Source organism: Neopelma chrysocephalum, unplaced genomic scaffold (genome assembly GCF_003984885.1).
Source record: "Neopelma chrysocephalum unplaced genomic scaffold, ASM398488v2 Primary Assembly neopelma1_23, whole genome shotgun sequence".
Taxonomy (NCBI): domain Eukaryota; kingdom Metazoa; phylum Chordata; class Aves; order Passeriformes; family Pipridae; genus Neopelma; species Neopelma chrysocephalum.
This window is the reverse complement of record NW_020897691.1, coordinates 15860117-15875149: the sequence shown is the minus strand read 5'-3', so window position 1 is coordinate 15875149 and position 15033 is coordinate 15860117. Positions and strand designations below refer to the sequence as shown.

At 39.5% G+C, this 15033-nt stretch overlaps 1 protein-coding gene across 1 annotated transcript; it reads right to left on the bottom strand.

The window, feature by feature from the left end:
- Positions 1–1164: 1164 nt before the first annotated feature.
- On the bottom strand, positions 1165–14764 carry IYD (iodotyrosine deiodinase). Its single transcript, XM_027688151.1, has 5 exons — positions 14462–14764; positions 7368–7562; positions 5205–5364; positions 3842–3998; positions 1165–2164 (listed from the first exon to the last, which is right to left on the bottom strand). The coding sequence occupies exons 1-5, from the start codon at positions 14640–14642 to the stop codon at positions 1982–1984; spliced, it is 876 nt and encodes a 291-aa protein (XP_027543952.1). The 5' UTR covers positions 14643–14764; the 3' UTR covers positions 1165–1981.
- Between the last annotated feature and the right edge of the window lie 269 nt (positions 14765–15033).

Genomic DNA, 15033 nt, shown 5'->3' with positions numbered 1-15033 from the left:
GCTTGAGTTTTTCAGCAACTACACGTATATTAGTTTTCAGAATCAACACAGGGGAAAAAACACCATCAATCTTCTTTGGTGCAAAGAAGTATAAGTGGTATATACCAATGCTTGTTATTGTGACAATTTTCTGTGTATTTTTAAACTGGTTTAGTTCTTTGTTTTTTAATTGTGAAATCATACTAGAAATAGTCTTATATATGCAAAATCCTGCTGTTTGAAACTGAATTAATTTGGTAAAGCTTCTCTGAGTGTTGTCTATTTTGCAGACTGAGACCAGGAAGCAGCAGTTTCTTTCTGTAGCTATAGGAGAGGTTGCAACGAGACAGAGATTCATCCTCCATCTATTGATGTGAACTCTGAATTAAAACAAACATAGTTTTTACAGCAGGTAAAAACTGCTTGTGAAGGGGCCTGATGTGGCAGAGCAGCATCTGCACAGAAGGAAAACTTGCAACAGTGACTTTAAAATATATTCCTGATAACCAGGCACCTGTAGCTGGTCAGCCTTGGCTTGGTTCAGCCCATCCCTCTCTTCCTGACTACCTTTTAGACCTTGCAAGTGTGTATACAGAGGACTTCCTTATTTTATTTTATCTTAGTTATAAGAGCTCATTTTAGATTTGGCCTGCATTAAGAGCTTCCTGCTGTAGCTGTATCACTGAGGATGTGAAACAAGATTAGTACAATAGGTGAACACATTTAGGCATGCCTGCCTACAGAATCATAGAATGGTTTGGGTTGGAAGGAACCTGAAAGATCATCTAGCTCAAATCCACCTGCTGTGGGCAGGGACACCTTCCTCTAGCACAGGTTAGACTTCAGACAAGGAGCAGCGGGTCAACTCGACCAACGCCCAAGGAGGGTTGAAGCCAATTTGGCTGAATTTGCCTGAAGTTAGATGAAGCAGAGATCAAGGTGGGAAAGTGTTTCACAGAACAGAGACCTGCAGGAAGGATGGCTCTCTCCCAGCGTTTTCACGTTGCGCTGTTCCCAGCGCCGGCGGTACCCGCGGCCCCACGAGGGGGCTCTGCCCGCACAGGGATCGGCAGCACCAGCGCTTCCAGGGCGCAGCTCCCACTGGCGCCCCTCACATCTCACTTTTAGTAAGGAGCATTGCTTTTGTGGGAAGCAATATCCCTGACTATGCCTGATTTGGTGCGACATGAAAGCGCCTCTCACGTGTCAGGGTCTGTAAAGTAGTTTAAATTTCAGGGTGTTAAACTGGTGTAGTTGTAGGTATAATAAACAGGATAACCAGAACAGTAGTTCCCTCTGGGCTGCTTCCAGTGGAAGCAGCAAATACAGGGGGCATGGTTGATAGCTACCATATGATCTAACTGGGCTTGGAACATGTATAAATAAATGGTAATAATAAAAGGTAACAATAAATGGTAACTTGGATGACTTTTTCCTACTACATTTTCCCCAATCTAAGACACTCGTAGCAGCAATAGTTTAAGAAAGCCTGGTATAGACAAGGTATTTGAGATCAACCAAGTGGGGAGATCCTATCAAATAAGAGAAAAATAGCATCCTTCTACACAGAGGGGGAAGGGGAATTTAAACAGTGATCAAGACAGTTGAGTCTGACCTCTTTATATCTTTTAATACAACCTTCATTAAAATTCTTAAGTTAAAATAACTGTGTAATGGCAATCATAAAAGTATAAGAAGAATATATATTCCAGTTCAAGGAAAGATTTGTTCCCCCAATGCATGAGAAAAATCAAGTGATGAAGGTCATTTAAATGCCATTGTCCCCTGGAACAACTGCCTGGTCTCATAAGTAACAGCACCTGTCAAATGCACAGCACTTGACTGCTCACTGCCGTTAGTAGCACTAAAAGAAATACAGATGTAAACTGCCAGAGCAACAGTGACACAGGGGGACGATGCAAAGAAACAGCAATGACAACTTCATCAGGCCACTGCTTCCTAGCTGTCAGCAGGGATGCACTCCTTCCTCCTGGCACCGGGCTTACATGACCACCATGATGTCTTCCAGCGGCTTTCTGGTCAGCGCAGGCACAGTAGCATCTTTCTTGGGATAGCCAACGGGGAGCAACAAGAGTAGCTTCTCATTTACTGGGCGCTGGAGCAGCACCCGGAGCTGGGGGCCACAGTTGAGGGGTGTGGAGGTCACCGTGTACAGACCTGCATTCTGCAGCAAGACAGACAGCAGTAGAGTGAGACAGAGGTGTGTGCTCTATGTGTAGCAGTTGTTCCCACCAGACCTGTATTATCCTATTGACTAGCCCAGAAATGCTGCTCCGTTAGATCCTGTTGCAGTCTTTAGAACACGTGATACTAGCAGCCTTAATAGTACCATAAAAGAAGCCTACTTTGCTTATGGAAAAGTGCAGCTTTTCTCGACCACAGCAAAGGCACATTCTGCCTACCACATCTGTGTGCCGTACAGCTGGAGCCTGCCCGCAATGCTCCACGTAGAGGGGGACCCAGAGTTACAGTGAAGCTGAGAGGCAGTTGTGGGGATATTACTGGAATATCATCCCACAGAGTTGGGGGTTGGACTAGGTGACCTGTAAACCTCTCTTCTAACCCAGACTATTCTGATTCTATGACCTGGCTTGCACAGAGAAATGTTTCAGTTCTTGCCTCCATAGAGCTGACAGGAAGATGCCTTACAGCTTTGTGAACATTTGCTCCCCACAGGGAAAGGGGGCACAGGCACTGTGTCAAAAGTTGTCTCAGGAGTCTGTTTCTGTCTCTCACAATGGCCATTGTTACAACTTATATTAGAACCCCAAACTAGGTCTATGTATCAGTCCTCCTCTCATACAAAATCTCACAAAAAACCAAAAAAATCTGACAAACAATAAAGAGCTGACATCATCCAAGGTATAAGCACATAGCTGACTCCCTTCCTGACAACTGCTCATGTGGATTTCAGTCTCTCCGTATATGTAATGTGAGAATTTTGAGAACCTTTGAGATATAAAAGTCAGCCAGAGAAAGGTGCTCAGGCAATGCACCTCTCATGTTTAGTAATCTCTAGGATCTTCTCAAGAGAAGAAGAGCTAATAGTGGTGGTGCTAAATGGTGCCTGAGGAGCAGCAATGCACGAAAGGAAGTGTTATTCAAAATAGAATGGAGGAGAAATGGCAGTGCCTGGTAGGAAATTGGCCTAATATAAGAGGTGGCACCTTACTGTTATCCTGCTGACAGGCCAAGTTAACTATCAGAATAGCTTTGCTATTTAAACACTTGTGTGAGTACATCAGATACAAGAAGCAGAACTGAGCACTGAGAAACCACTGAGAAAATCTAACTGGTTGGTGTCAAACATGCTAAGCTTTAGAAATCAGTTCACTTTTAGAAATGCCTTGGAAAGACTGATTGAAATAGTACAGCCTGTTCTGTGGAGAATGTCCCTAGTTTTTTATTTTTTTCCAGCATTGTGTACTAAAAGTGATTTGGTGTCAGGTTGTTTTTTAGGGATTACTGAAAAAAAGGGGCCAGTGTGGCACCACACAGCCATGCTTGGGTAGTCTGCAGAGCCTGTCAGCCCTGTTAGCATAAGGCAGAAACCACAGGAGCTGAAGTCTGTGCCTAGAAAAGAGTGACAACTCTGGAAGCTACATTACATTTTTCTTCTTGTTAACCAGTACTGATGACAGGAATTACCTTCTCAGATGTAGACCTATGTGGAATAACTTTAAAACTCAAAACTAAGACACATTGCCAGGAATTGGAGTATTCCAGAGGACTGATAATGTTAAAATTTAAATTGGGTTCCACTCTCATTTGGGCAGAATAGTCTTGGTATGTAGTCCAAGCTAATAAATTGACTCCTAGTGTGTTGGTTCTGTCAACATACCTGCAGTGCAGCAAGCAGGATACCACAGGCAATAGAAACACTGATTTCATTATAGTAATGTGTCTTCTTCTTGCCATTTGGGAGCCGCCCATATACCTGCTTGAAAATGAGGATCAGATATGGAGCAGTGTCCAAGTACTCTTTGATCCAGTTTGTTCTGTAAAAGAATGTTTAAGACATTTATTTTGCAACCTTTTCACTTTCCCATAAGCCACATTTACTGTCTGCAGAGGGGCACTAAAGGTACATGACAATTATAGCAGTAGACTAAAGCTTAGAACATCTACTGCAAAGGATTATCAGCTTAAATAGAAACATTTTTGGAAAAAAAAAGCTTGAATAGAGCTCTCAATTTTAACAGATTTGGCTGAGGAGTTGATGTGCACACTCTGAAGAGTAGAATTGCATACAAATAAGCTACCTCTTATCTATGACTGGCCTCATGGGCATTTGCCTGTGAGATTATTTAATTCCTGGAATTTTGCAGATTTGCTTGTTATCAGCAATGCCAACTTTTTTGTGATTGCAGGGAAAACTGCTGGCAAAAAAGTTCAAAACTTCTTTGTCTGCGATCTAAACCTAAATGTATGCTCATGGTAAAAAAAAAATGTTACTTTGGTTCTGAGTGTTTCAGCCCTGTTAGAATTCATTTGGCTCCCAACTTTTTAAATGACAATTTAAATAAATTAATTATAATGTAGGATTTAGAGAAGAAAATGTGTGCTTTCTACTGTTTGCACCCAAAATATAAAAAATACTGGGGTTTAGTTGTTTGCGTAGCACATAAATTTGCATAGCACCTAAGCACATGTAAAATAACATTATGAAATAGGTAGGGCAAATAAACCCTACAAAGCTTTGTGCATATGTTTCATTTGACAAGCCAAGACTCAGTAAACATCTTCCCATTGCGAGAAGTTAAGCAAGTCAGTCAGACTTCGGAGAGCATTTGGAACAATTAAATATTGCATAATTCAGCACTTGGATAGGGTCAAGCCTTGGGGCTACCTCAGTCAGTAGCAAAGCTTCCAATGACTTTGGGAGCTTCACTGTTTGGCAAACAACACGAAAAATCTGGGACAAGAGTTTCAGCAACAGGGGTTACACAGGAAAAAATAATGATAGAGCCAAATGCTTGGAAAACTTTCAAGATGGAGAGCATCTAATACATTTTGCTGGAAGCAATTTTATGAACCAGCCACCAAGGCACAATTCTATGCATATTTATAAGTTTTTCTTTCCAAGTGTGAATCTTAGAAATACATTAAAAGTGAGAGGGAAGAAGAAATTGAAAATTATATAAGTCTTTCCTGGACTAAAACATATCTCCTTTCAAACTCCTTAGCTAATTGACTTTTCATACCTCAATCTTTTCAGGTCATTAACCCATCTGTCTCCCATCCTTTTTTTGTAGTTGATTTCCTCTTCTTCTTCTACAATTTCACGAATCTTACGTTTTAAATATGGATCTTGCACTACCACAAAGGTCCAGGGCTCAGTGTGTGCTCCACTAGGTGAAGTACCTTCATACAAAAACAGGGAAAGATGAAAACCCAGGAAGCAGGGTGGGCAGTGAGAGGTTTCAGCTATTCCTTGTGAGCTTTCAGGCTGACCAAGAGTGATGGGAAAGCAAGTGAATGAGACAGGAGGAAAAGGACTGAGGCAAGTTCTGGCAGACAATCCTGTTCATTTCTTTCTTAAAGAATGAGAAGTTCCATTCAAGGACAGAGGTTAGTCCTTTCATACAACAATCTTACAGGAAGGGTGAGTTAAAGATTTCTAAAAATTCCTTTTGGTTCTTATGATGAAACAGTAACATGGTGCAACATATGCCCATAGTAATTATACGGAAAGCAATGCACTGTCTGAATATGCAGCCAACTCAGAGACCTGATTTTAGCTGAAGAGCAAAACTAATGGCTTTCAGGGAAACAAGGCTAAGTGACCACCCACAGGAACCTGTCACTGACTGACTAAGATAAGGAGCTGCACAACAAAGACATCTGCCATATAGCATACAGCTTTGACTTTTTTGTCCCAAAGGCTGCTGGTGTATGTAGGTGTGCAGATGTAAAGTCTGCACTTGCTCACCCACCACCACCATAGGAGAATATTTTAACTGCGTAGAGGTTAAAACCCAGAAGCTGAAGGACATAGTTATCTGCACAGGTTCACACATAAATGGGTTAAAAAGACTGCTTAGATGTCTCTGATCCCTCATACACATTTAAAAATAATTTAAGATCTTAAACACATACAATAGTTGCTTACCTAAGGGCTGATTTTAGTTTGAGAAACACTGAATAAGCAGCCTGAACTATCTTTATCTATTAAAATGTTTTTATATTTTGAACCTTGCCTCTCCTCAGGTTTGGGTAAAAACTGATGACATTTATGCTTCACTTTGTTTTCTTTTTCTCTACACAGCCCAAAGCTTTCAGGGTTACTAAGTACTTCATCTGCACGCCAGGCTTGTTCGTTTTGCTGCTTTTGCCAAAACATGCTCAGTGTTTTAATGACTCCTAGTTAATTAGAGGGAGACAGAGACTCGTTACAGTGCAGTAACAAAGCTGCTTACAGTTTTTAAAGGGAAAACAGTGCATCTCAAATGTTGAGAATCTTTATATTATTAATCCTGCTAAAGGCCACTGAGCTGTTTTCTAAGGCAGCCTGGAATATTCCTATAGCAGGAACAGCTGGCTCATAGAATAAAAGAAATAATGAGGGTCAAAACCACTTCTAGCTGAAGTCAATGTTACTAAAGCAGAGATGAGATTAGGCCAGGACATGACAGTAATGATTTGAAATGCATAAATTCTCAACAACAACAAAATAATCAATTTCTGACATTCCACCAAATAACCTTGATCAGGGTCCTCAGCATAACACTCCAGTCATATGCAATGAGGATCTGGACTGATGTCAGAAGGACTGGAAAAGGTTTTTTGTTCTAGTTAGAAATTCTTTTTCTATAATGAACCCCAACCATTTATATCAACTGAAATATTTTGCTTGCCTAAGAAAATTTCATCACTGTGTTTGTGGGGGGAACCCAAACATCAAAACCCACACTTGATAATTATAATGCATTGCATTTTAAAGCATGTGAAGTACACATGGTTTGACATTTTTTAGAGAAAACACTTTAATATTTCTATTTGAAAGATGTCTCACTAAACCATACACAGATTTTATTTTAAATAACATCTTTTAAAGGTTGAAAATGAAGTGTTTTGCTTCATGCTGTTGAAATGCTCTTCTTCCCTTATGGGTGAACTGCAAATACAAAGGAATTGGGAATGCTCCAAACCATTCCCCAACATATTGTTTGTTGTTCAAGCTGAGTAATTTCTGATCAATCAATGGGTGCTAATTCATTCCGGTTACAGGTGAATCTGGTAAAACCATAAGCAAAATGCCAATTTTCTTGGCTTTTCCACACCACCTTTTCACAGTTACACTGTTGAACAACAATGGTGATCCTTTTCTTGTTTTTTTTCAGACCTTGAACCACTCAGTACCATACCTGCTGTTCTGATGACATTATCGATAACCTCCCTGGGGACCGGCTCATCACTAAGAAACCTGACAGATCGCCTCTTATTTAGAAGCTCATAAAATGTCTGTGACCTTTTAATCATTTCAGCCTCAGAGTAGCGCTCTGCAGCGAAGGGGACATGGGCAACATTTTCTTCAAGTCCTTGCCACTCTTCATCAACATCTGCAAGAAAACACAAGTGGTTAGGGATTTTTTTGCTGGAGAATGCTGTTGATATCCTTGGCATTCACCACTGGAATGCACTTTGTCCTGCATTGGCATACACTTTACTTCTACATCTCTCCTAAGGCAAAGTCTGAGGTTCCAGTTGACACAACTCATTGATCCCTAGCTCCAGCTACTGAATAAACACCTTGTTTAAATACCAAGAGGCATGAGGGTCCTGGCTGGCTGTTGCAAGTGTGATCCACAAAGAAGTCATTGCCTTCTCCGCTTCAGCCTGCAATCCTGCCTGCAAAAATGGGTTACAAGCTGAAACAGCAGTGAAAAACTGGCTAGGCCTTCAGCCCACTTTTCTCAGCAAGTAAATGTGAATATTTATGTTCCTTCTTGAGCAGTCTAATAAGAAAAAACCCCCAGTCAAATTACTGAAGTTAAGGAGAGAGCTTAACTACCATTATTTGTAAAATCTCCTCTGAAGAGCAGAACGTCAACTTCTTCAATATTCATGTTTCATAGCCAAAGCACTGCAAGTCTTAGCTCTGCAGAAATGTGACTTTGTGGTTAAGCTCTTTGGTTTCCCAACACTTCCAGCATAAGACAAAATGGATGACAGGCACCTATACTTAGGATAACAATATATCAAATATAGGATATTGTGTTTCTTATCTTTAAACTAAGAACTCTAAATGGTTCTCCATTTCACTGAAATCTGTCTCTCTGGGTTTTTTATATCACAAAACGAATCTTCTGTTGTCTCTGAGATCTCTTTCTCCCCTTTATTCCTAGAATCAGCAGAGATAGCATTTTTTGCAGCTATGATGTGGAAGTTAAAGCCATTTAAATGCTGCATTTTGACTAGTCGATAGTATTGAGCAATTTGCTACAGAGAGCTGAGTCAGGAAAAATATTCCGGTTCTTTTTCAGTCACCATTAGGCTGTTATTCCAGAATCATAGCAATCTCCAGTGCAAATTCAAACAGCAATTATTTCTGTGTTTTAGTAGTATGAAGTTGCCTTAGAGACCAGGCTGAATTTTTGTTCATTTTATAAATTTTATAAATTTTTGTTCATTTTATAAATTTTTAAACAAGGGTATCTCAGCGTGTGCAAAAGGGTGAAATAAATCCAGTTTCATACGTTGAATCTAGACAGAATTATTCTGGTCCCCAAACAACACACATTTCATTTTGCATACCCAGAGAATTCTCTTTGTTTAGCGTTTCATGCCTCTGTTGAGCACTCTTGGTCACAGTCTGCAAGGATCTGGCTCCAGGTTAATGTGAAGCAATGACCTACTGTAAAAATTATTTTTGTGACCATCTTGCACACTCAAACTGAAAAGTAAAAAGGTGCCTCTTCCTAATGTTCCCTTTATGGTTTACGCTTAGTAAAGTAGTGATGAATGTATGCTCGTTTTGTGGTGCGGGGGTTTTTTTCCCATGAAAGAAGAAGAGAAGAAAAGAAGTGTAATTGCTGTTTGGTCAAGATGGCTCAAGTTAATAATAAGGTGAAAAAAGAAATGTACTTTCAAAGATTTTGAATATGGAAAAAAGGTGAGGCAACTAGTGAGAATGAAAAACCTTTATACACTACAACTGGGAATACTGGCAGAGGGAGAAGAGGAACCCAGAACTGAGGGAACTGACACACAAAACCAAAACTCTCCTGGCAATTTTTTTTTAATAAATTCATCTAGTATTTATTCTCCTCTACCATGTGTCTACCATTCATTCTTAGCAGTTAACATTATCCATATGCTAAGATAAAATCATTATCGGCACCATCTGTTTAGTGCATGCTCTCTATATCTTTAATTGCTGTGTTTAGACATACTCCTGTTTGTATGGTCACATTATACAATACAAGTGTCTTGTTTATATCTCTGTGTATTCCATCATTTGATGGACAACAGACATCCTGCTGGTAAGTCCATTACCTTGTTACCCACATTCTCAAGATTGCCATCGATTCCACTGTACATTTACCATAGTCTTCAGGCTTCCTGCCTTTTATGAAAATCTGAAATGGTTTTGGCTCAGGCATCCCATGAATCTCATTTTAATGAAATCTCATTTTAGAAGTACTATTTCTCTAACTCTATCAGAAATTTCTCTCTGGATACATTTTAGGATGATGACTGTGATCTTCCCAGCAGTTCATATGGGAGGTTATAATCTGCCTACAAATTGTATAATAAATTTTGCCTCATTTTGTAGCAAAAAATCTTACCACAAATTCCTAGTAACATAAATTCACACTGAGAACAACAACTTGTCATTTCACTTCTGTTGGCCACTTATTTTACCTACACTGACACTTCCCTGTATTGTTGGCTTCCACTTGTATGTAATTAGGAAATTTCACATGTGCCCTCCTTGGTTTTATGCAAAGACCACTAGATAACACTAACAAATGGTCCTGAGACCGATCCTTGAGAAACTTCAGTCTAGAGGAATGCGTTTGCTTTCCAAACAAGCTCTTTCAGTTTCTTCTCTAAGGAATTGCATCCTAAGCATAAAATTCCTTTGCAAATCTCTTTTCCAGCATCAAGACAATGCATAGGAAAACAATTAAATAAATGCAAAGAAAGCTTTCAGATCTTTGGACATAAAATTCTGGTAACTGACCCTGTGGTTTTTTGCTTGATTAATGGCAGACTGCTACAAAATCTGCCACTACAGGAATCCCAGTAGTGAATCCAATCTTGAACTGAGTGTGTGGCTAAAAGAGAACTAAAAGAGATGGATTGCCTTTCTAGTGGGTTATATATAGTGCCTAGCAGGCTGATCCTGGAAACCCCAAGAGCTGGTTACAGATTTTAAGCAAAAGAAGTAGCAAGTGGAGAGGCAGACCCTGGAAGAAAGAAGCCAGAATCAAAATATTGTGAAAATTGCCTTAAACTGGAATACAGTTACAGAAGGTTTTTAAGATCTTCAGAGAAGTGGAGTGGCTGTTTTATAAAAAGAAGACTTGCTGATTTATCTTGTAAATGGAAAGCTAAGAGGTCATCTGATTGCTATCTATAAACCACAGGAGAATATATACCAGGGCTGGAAGAGTATCCTTTGGCCTAGTGGTTAGCATGCAGGACTCTCACTGCTGCGACCCAGGTTCGATTCCTCGGTCCCCCGGGCAGATGGAGCCCGTTAGCCCTGTGAGGCCATCCATCTATGAGAAGGTCACTCTAAACAAACCTACGTCCTGAGGACCTCACTGCCATTGTCCAAGCTTGCTTGGCCCCAGCAGATGAACCTTAGGATTAAAGGGTGGGCTCAGTTCAGCGCAGGCTGTGTCTCACCTAAAAAAAAATCCATTGCGCAGGCTGGAAAGGTAAAAGACCTTTCCCCAAATCTTCGTTTGCGAAGACTGGCCATTAAAAAAGAGTATCCTTTAAAGTATGAAAAGGATGGAACAGGAAAAATGGGTATACAGTAGTATTAAATAAGTTTGGGCAGACAGGCAGGTAGAGAAGGATTTGTAACCTATAGCATGGAGTTCTGGACCAGCCTTCCGGCAAGGTTAAAGAAATAGAGTCATGAACGGCCAGTTTTCATGTTCATTCTGCTGATGACAAGGTTGGATTTGTCTGCAGCAGTAGGGAGATAAACACAGTAATGCATCATGTACATCTGAGTCCTGTGTTCCTAAATGACACAAAACATGAACTGTTATTGAAATGGAAAATTAAATTGCTACTGCCTCATTCATGTCAGTAGTATTATTGAGATATGGGAAGTCTTTGAAATTGGGGAGAAGAGAAATGCTTTTAAGTGGAAGAGGTCTATTATGAAAAGTATGACAAACAATGAATAGTGCATTTTCAGAAGAAATGGAATATTTGGAACTTCCTACATTGCTTTGTATTCTTTAAGTAGAGTGTATTGCCAATGTCCCCACAATTAAATATATAGTAATAAAATATCTTTGTTATTAATCTGTGCAACTGATCCCCAGAATAGCAAGGATAAAAATATAATTCAACTACATCTTCCATACCACGTAAACTGGGTCTCTACTTTATCCATCAGTTGTACGGATCTGAATACATGATCAAGAAAGTGACTGATATACATTAAGACTGGACATGGTTTTCAATAGTCCGGATCTAATTGTGTAAATCTGAATCAGTGGGAGATGAGGTACCACCACTTTGGGACAAGATGCCCACTACTATTAGAAAGTCCTTGTGACTCATTGTTCAAGGCAAGGCTGAAGAAAGATCTTTTTCATCTGTATGTAAGTGGTAATCACACATGGCCTAGTGCAAGACACAGTCAGACATATACATACACAGACCATTCTTGCAAATCCACAGCACAACAACCTCTCATTCTGGATCTTATAAATGAAGGGAAAAGTTACAGGACAGATAGGCATGTAAACAAAGCTGCAGTGCTGTCAGTTAAAGCATTAAACAAATGGACTGAGTGCTTTGCACCTAGCGAAGGAACTGGGTTTTTATCTGCTCCAAGAAACACTCACCTCTTCAGCTACTGAAAGCAGAACACACACAAGCTCCAGAGCACTTGGTCCTCACGCTTCTACCCTTCATTGCCAATAAGTGACCCTACTGAGTCTGCCCAAGCAGTTCAGCTAATTACACTAAATGCTCTGCTACTCAAAGGTATGCCCCTCTCAGGTCAAACATCCCTGACAGTGCCACTTTAGTGAAGGTTCATGATATCTACAAATAAGGTCAGTGCTTTTCTTACGGATTACTTCACATGCTTGGCAAATAGACCTTGTTTTGGTAATGGACACAAATCAAACAACTCGGTCTTAAGCTGTCCCTTCTTGTTCCGGAGTCTGTTGAAAATTCAGCTAGTTCACCTAGGGCAGCCCTAGATTCTAGCTTTAGACAAGGCCTTAGGAATGTTTCATCTCACCTAACTCCAATTCTCTTCAGAGGAACTTTATCTTTAAGTACAAGCCAGCTTAAGACATTTAAATAGAAACGAGCTTGTTTCCGTAAGATACATTAATAAAGTAACAGAATTTACACAGCACGTAAAATATTCTGTACTATTATAAAATCTCTGTTTACGTCCATGTTTCCATTTCAGCATCTAGGACAGTCAGTGAAAATTTTAACACTGACAAGTGTTAAATTTTAACAAGGGGAACACATTTTGATCTCTGCTTACAGACTTAGCAAAAGATCCTTAGCAGCTCTTCTACTTCTCATTGCTACTCTTCTCACTTAAGCTGGACTTTTCCCTGCTGAAGAAAAACTTTCCAGAGCATGATGAAATTATTTTAATTTTTCTAGAGATAAAAGGCATGGTTTGAATCACATACCATTAAGGGAAAAATAATTATTTATTATTAAAAGCAAAATAGCAAGAAAACTGATTTTAACATTGGATGACATGGTAAATTGAGAAAGGTTTTATTTAAAAATAAATAAATCTTTTAGCAACAGCACCAATATGTCTACCTGTCAAATTTTTTGCAAGGAATTTTAAACTAGTACAATTTTGAATTTAGCACATGAATAAAATGGTAAGCAACTAGCACATAAATGAATGACTTTATATACGGAGCTGTGGCAGTGAGGCTCCTTGTTAAGAACGAATAGGTTTGCTTATTTAGAGGATCTAAATTTTTAAACTGATAGAAACAAGCATAGTCCAAGATGATAATTCATAGATTATCATTTGAACTACCCTCAGGAATTTTAATTTGCAGCAATTTATCCGAATTAGCAAGTCATCAGTGACAAAGGAATTATGTGATAATTTTATGCAGAATCTATTTTGCATTGAAAAAAGGAGGATACAACACATGAAGTAATTTTTAAAGAAACTTTATGTATTTGGGAATTAGTCAACATAGTTTAAAATGTTCCAGGTATCAACTGTTTCTGGTAACTGATACAAAACACTAACTCAAAGTACACTGAACACTGAGAAAAAGAGAAAAAATGGATCTTAGAAATAAGTATATGTACAGAAGAACAATATGTTTCAAGATTTCTAGAAGTGGAGTCAGGGAATGTGTGATTATGGGACCAAAAAAAAGAATCCCCACAAAAAGCCTTTGAAGCCAGCTTGAGGAAAAGGAAGAAAAAAAAAAGAGCTGTATTAACTACAACTTTAAAAGCTTCATAGGAATAGAACTCTATAGATTTTTATTTCACAAGGAAATAAAGGCAGTTTATGAAGGATAGTCAGGAAGTAAGAAGAAGGAAGGGTACATATAGTGTTTAGACTTTTGTCCAAGCTGTGCATCAGAAACAGGTACTGAAAATAAGAGTCATTCTCTACGGGTTCAAATAGGCAGTTGAGTGAACAGGTTAGCAGCACCACCACATTCTGTTCTTGAATATTTGATCAACATAGCTCTCAAATGGTTCTAGTTTCAGCTAAAGCTCTCAGGGACATTCTCAGAAGCCACAAATGGAGGACTTAAAACCATTTCCAACTTTTTAGGGGTGCTGAGACCAGATATGTAGCACTGGGTGGTAAAGTGGGATGAGATGTCTACAAAATCAACTTGCAGATAAACTGTCTGCTCAGGTCTTCCCTTTGCTCACACTTATAAGACCTGGGAAGAGGTTTGGGGGACTTTAGCAGGATTTCCTTTCTTTCCTTACATTGGCCATAAAGTCCCTCATAGGTTTGAGATCTGCTGTTCAGAGGAACAGATAGGGGTCTTTGAAAATGCGTTTTCTTTTTGCTCTCTGACCTGGATCTGGAGGAATTAGAGGTTTACACCAACAGTGACATGACATGAGGACTGTCTCCTTCCTGGGAGCTGACAAGCTCAGGGCACAGCAGCAGAGTAGCATTATACGTTGCTGTCACTGTGGAGAAGTCCAGAGGATTACATCTCCTTTATTCACGTCACCAGATAAAATTCAAACAATGAAGTGTTCAGATGCATAAGATTTTTCTTACCTTCTTCATCTAAGGTATGGTCAGTACCATCTTTTAAATCTTCATCTACCCACGGGCGAGATGTAAGCTTGCTTTTAACGTCACGTTTTTCCTTCTCTCCATTAGTTTTCTTTATTATTACCCCAATCAAAACACATATAATGGCTATAAAGACTGGGGTGAGGGAAGAAAAGAGTGCCATGACTATGGAAATATGGAGCCTTTCTTCCAAGTTCAGTAGTTTCTCACGAAAAGGAAGGGCTGAAGAGGAAAGAGCAGAATGGCAGTAAGCAAAAAGGGGTGGACCCAAGGTTCAGTCCTTGATCATATCCTGCTTCTACTTTTCAGTCACCTCCCCCACAGTCCTATCTGCAATGTGCTCCTGCTGTTAATAAACAGCTCATGCTGTTAAACAAACTTCAGACCCAGGCTTATATATTTTCTGGGGAGAAACAGTTTATAAAAAGCATGCAGAGGCACTGACCATATACAAACAAAATATATTTAAAAAGCCCAACACCTTTCAAAACCCCAGACTAAGGCAAAAGGCTTCTCCCCTCTTATTTTTATTGCTATGGTCGTCCCAATAATCT

Excerpts from the sequence above, each read along its gene's own strand:
- IYD (XM_027688151.1), bottom strand. The coding sequence starts at position 14,642 with ATGGCACTCTTTTCTTCCCTCACCCCAGTCTTTATAGCCATTATATGT. Across the intron at positions 3,999-5,204 it reads AATGACCTGAAAAGATTGAG|AACAAACTGGATCAAAGAGT; the intron begins GTATGAAAAGTC and ends ATTCTTTTACAG. Across the intron at positions 2,165-3,841 it reads TCCTGCTTGCTGCACTGCAG|AATGCAGGTCTGTACACGGT; the intron begins GTATGTTGACAG and ends GTCTTGCTGCAG.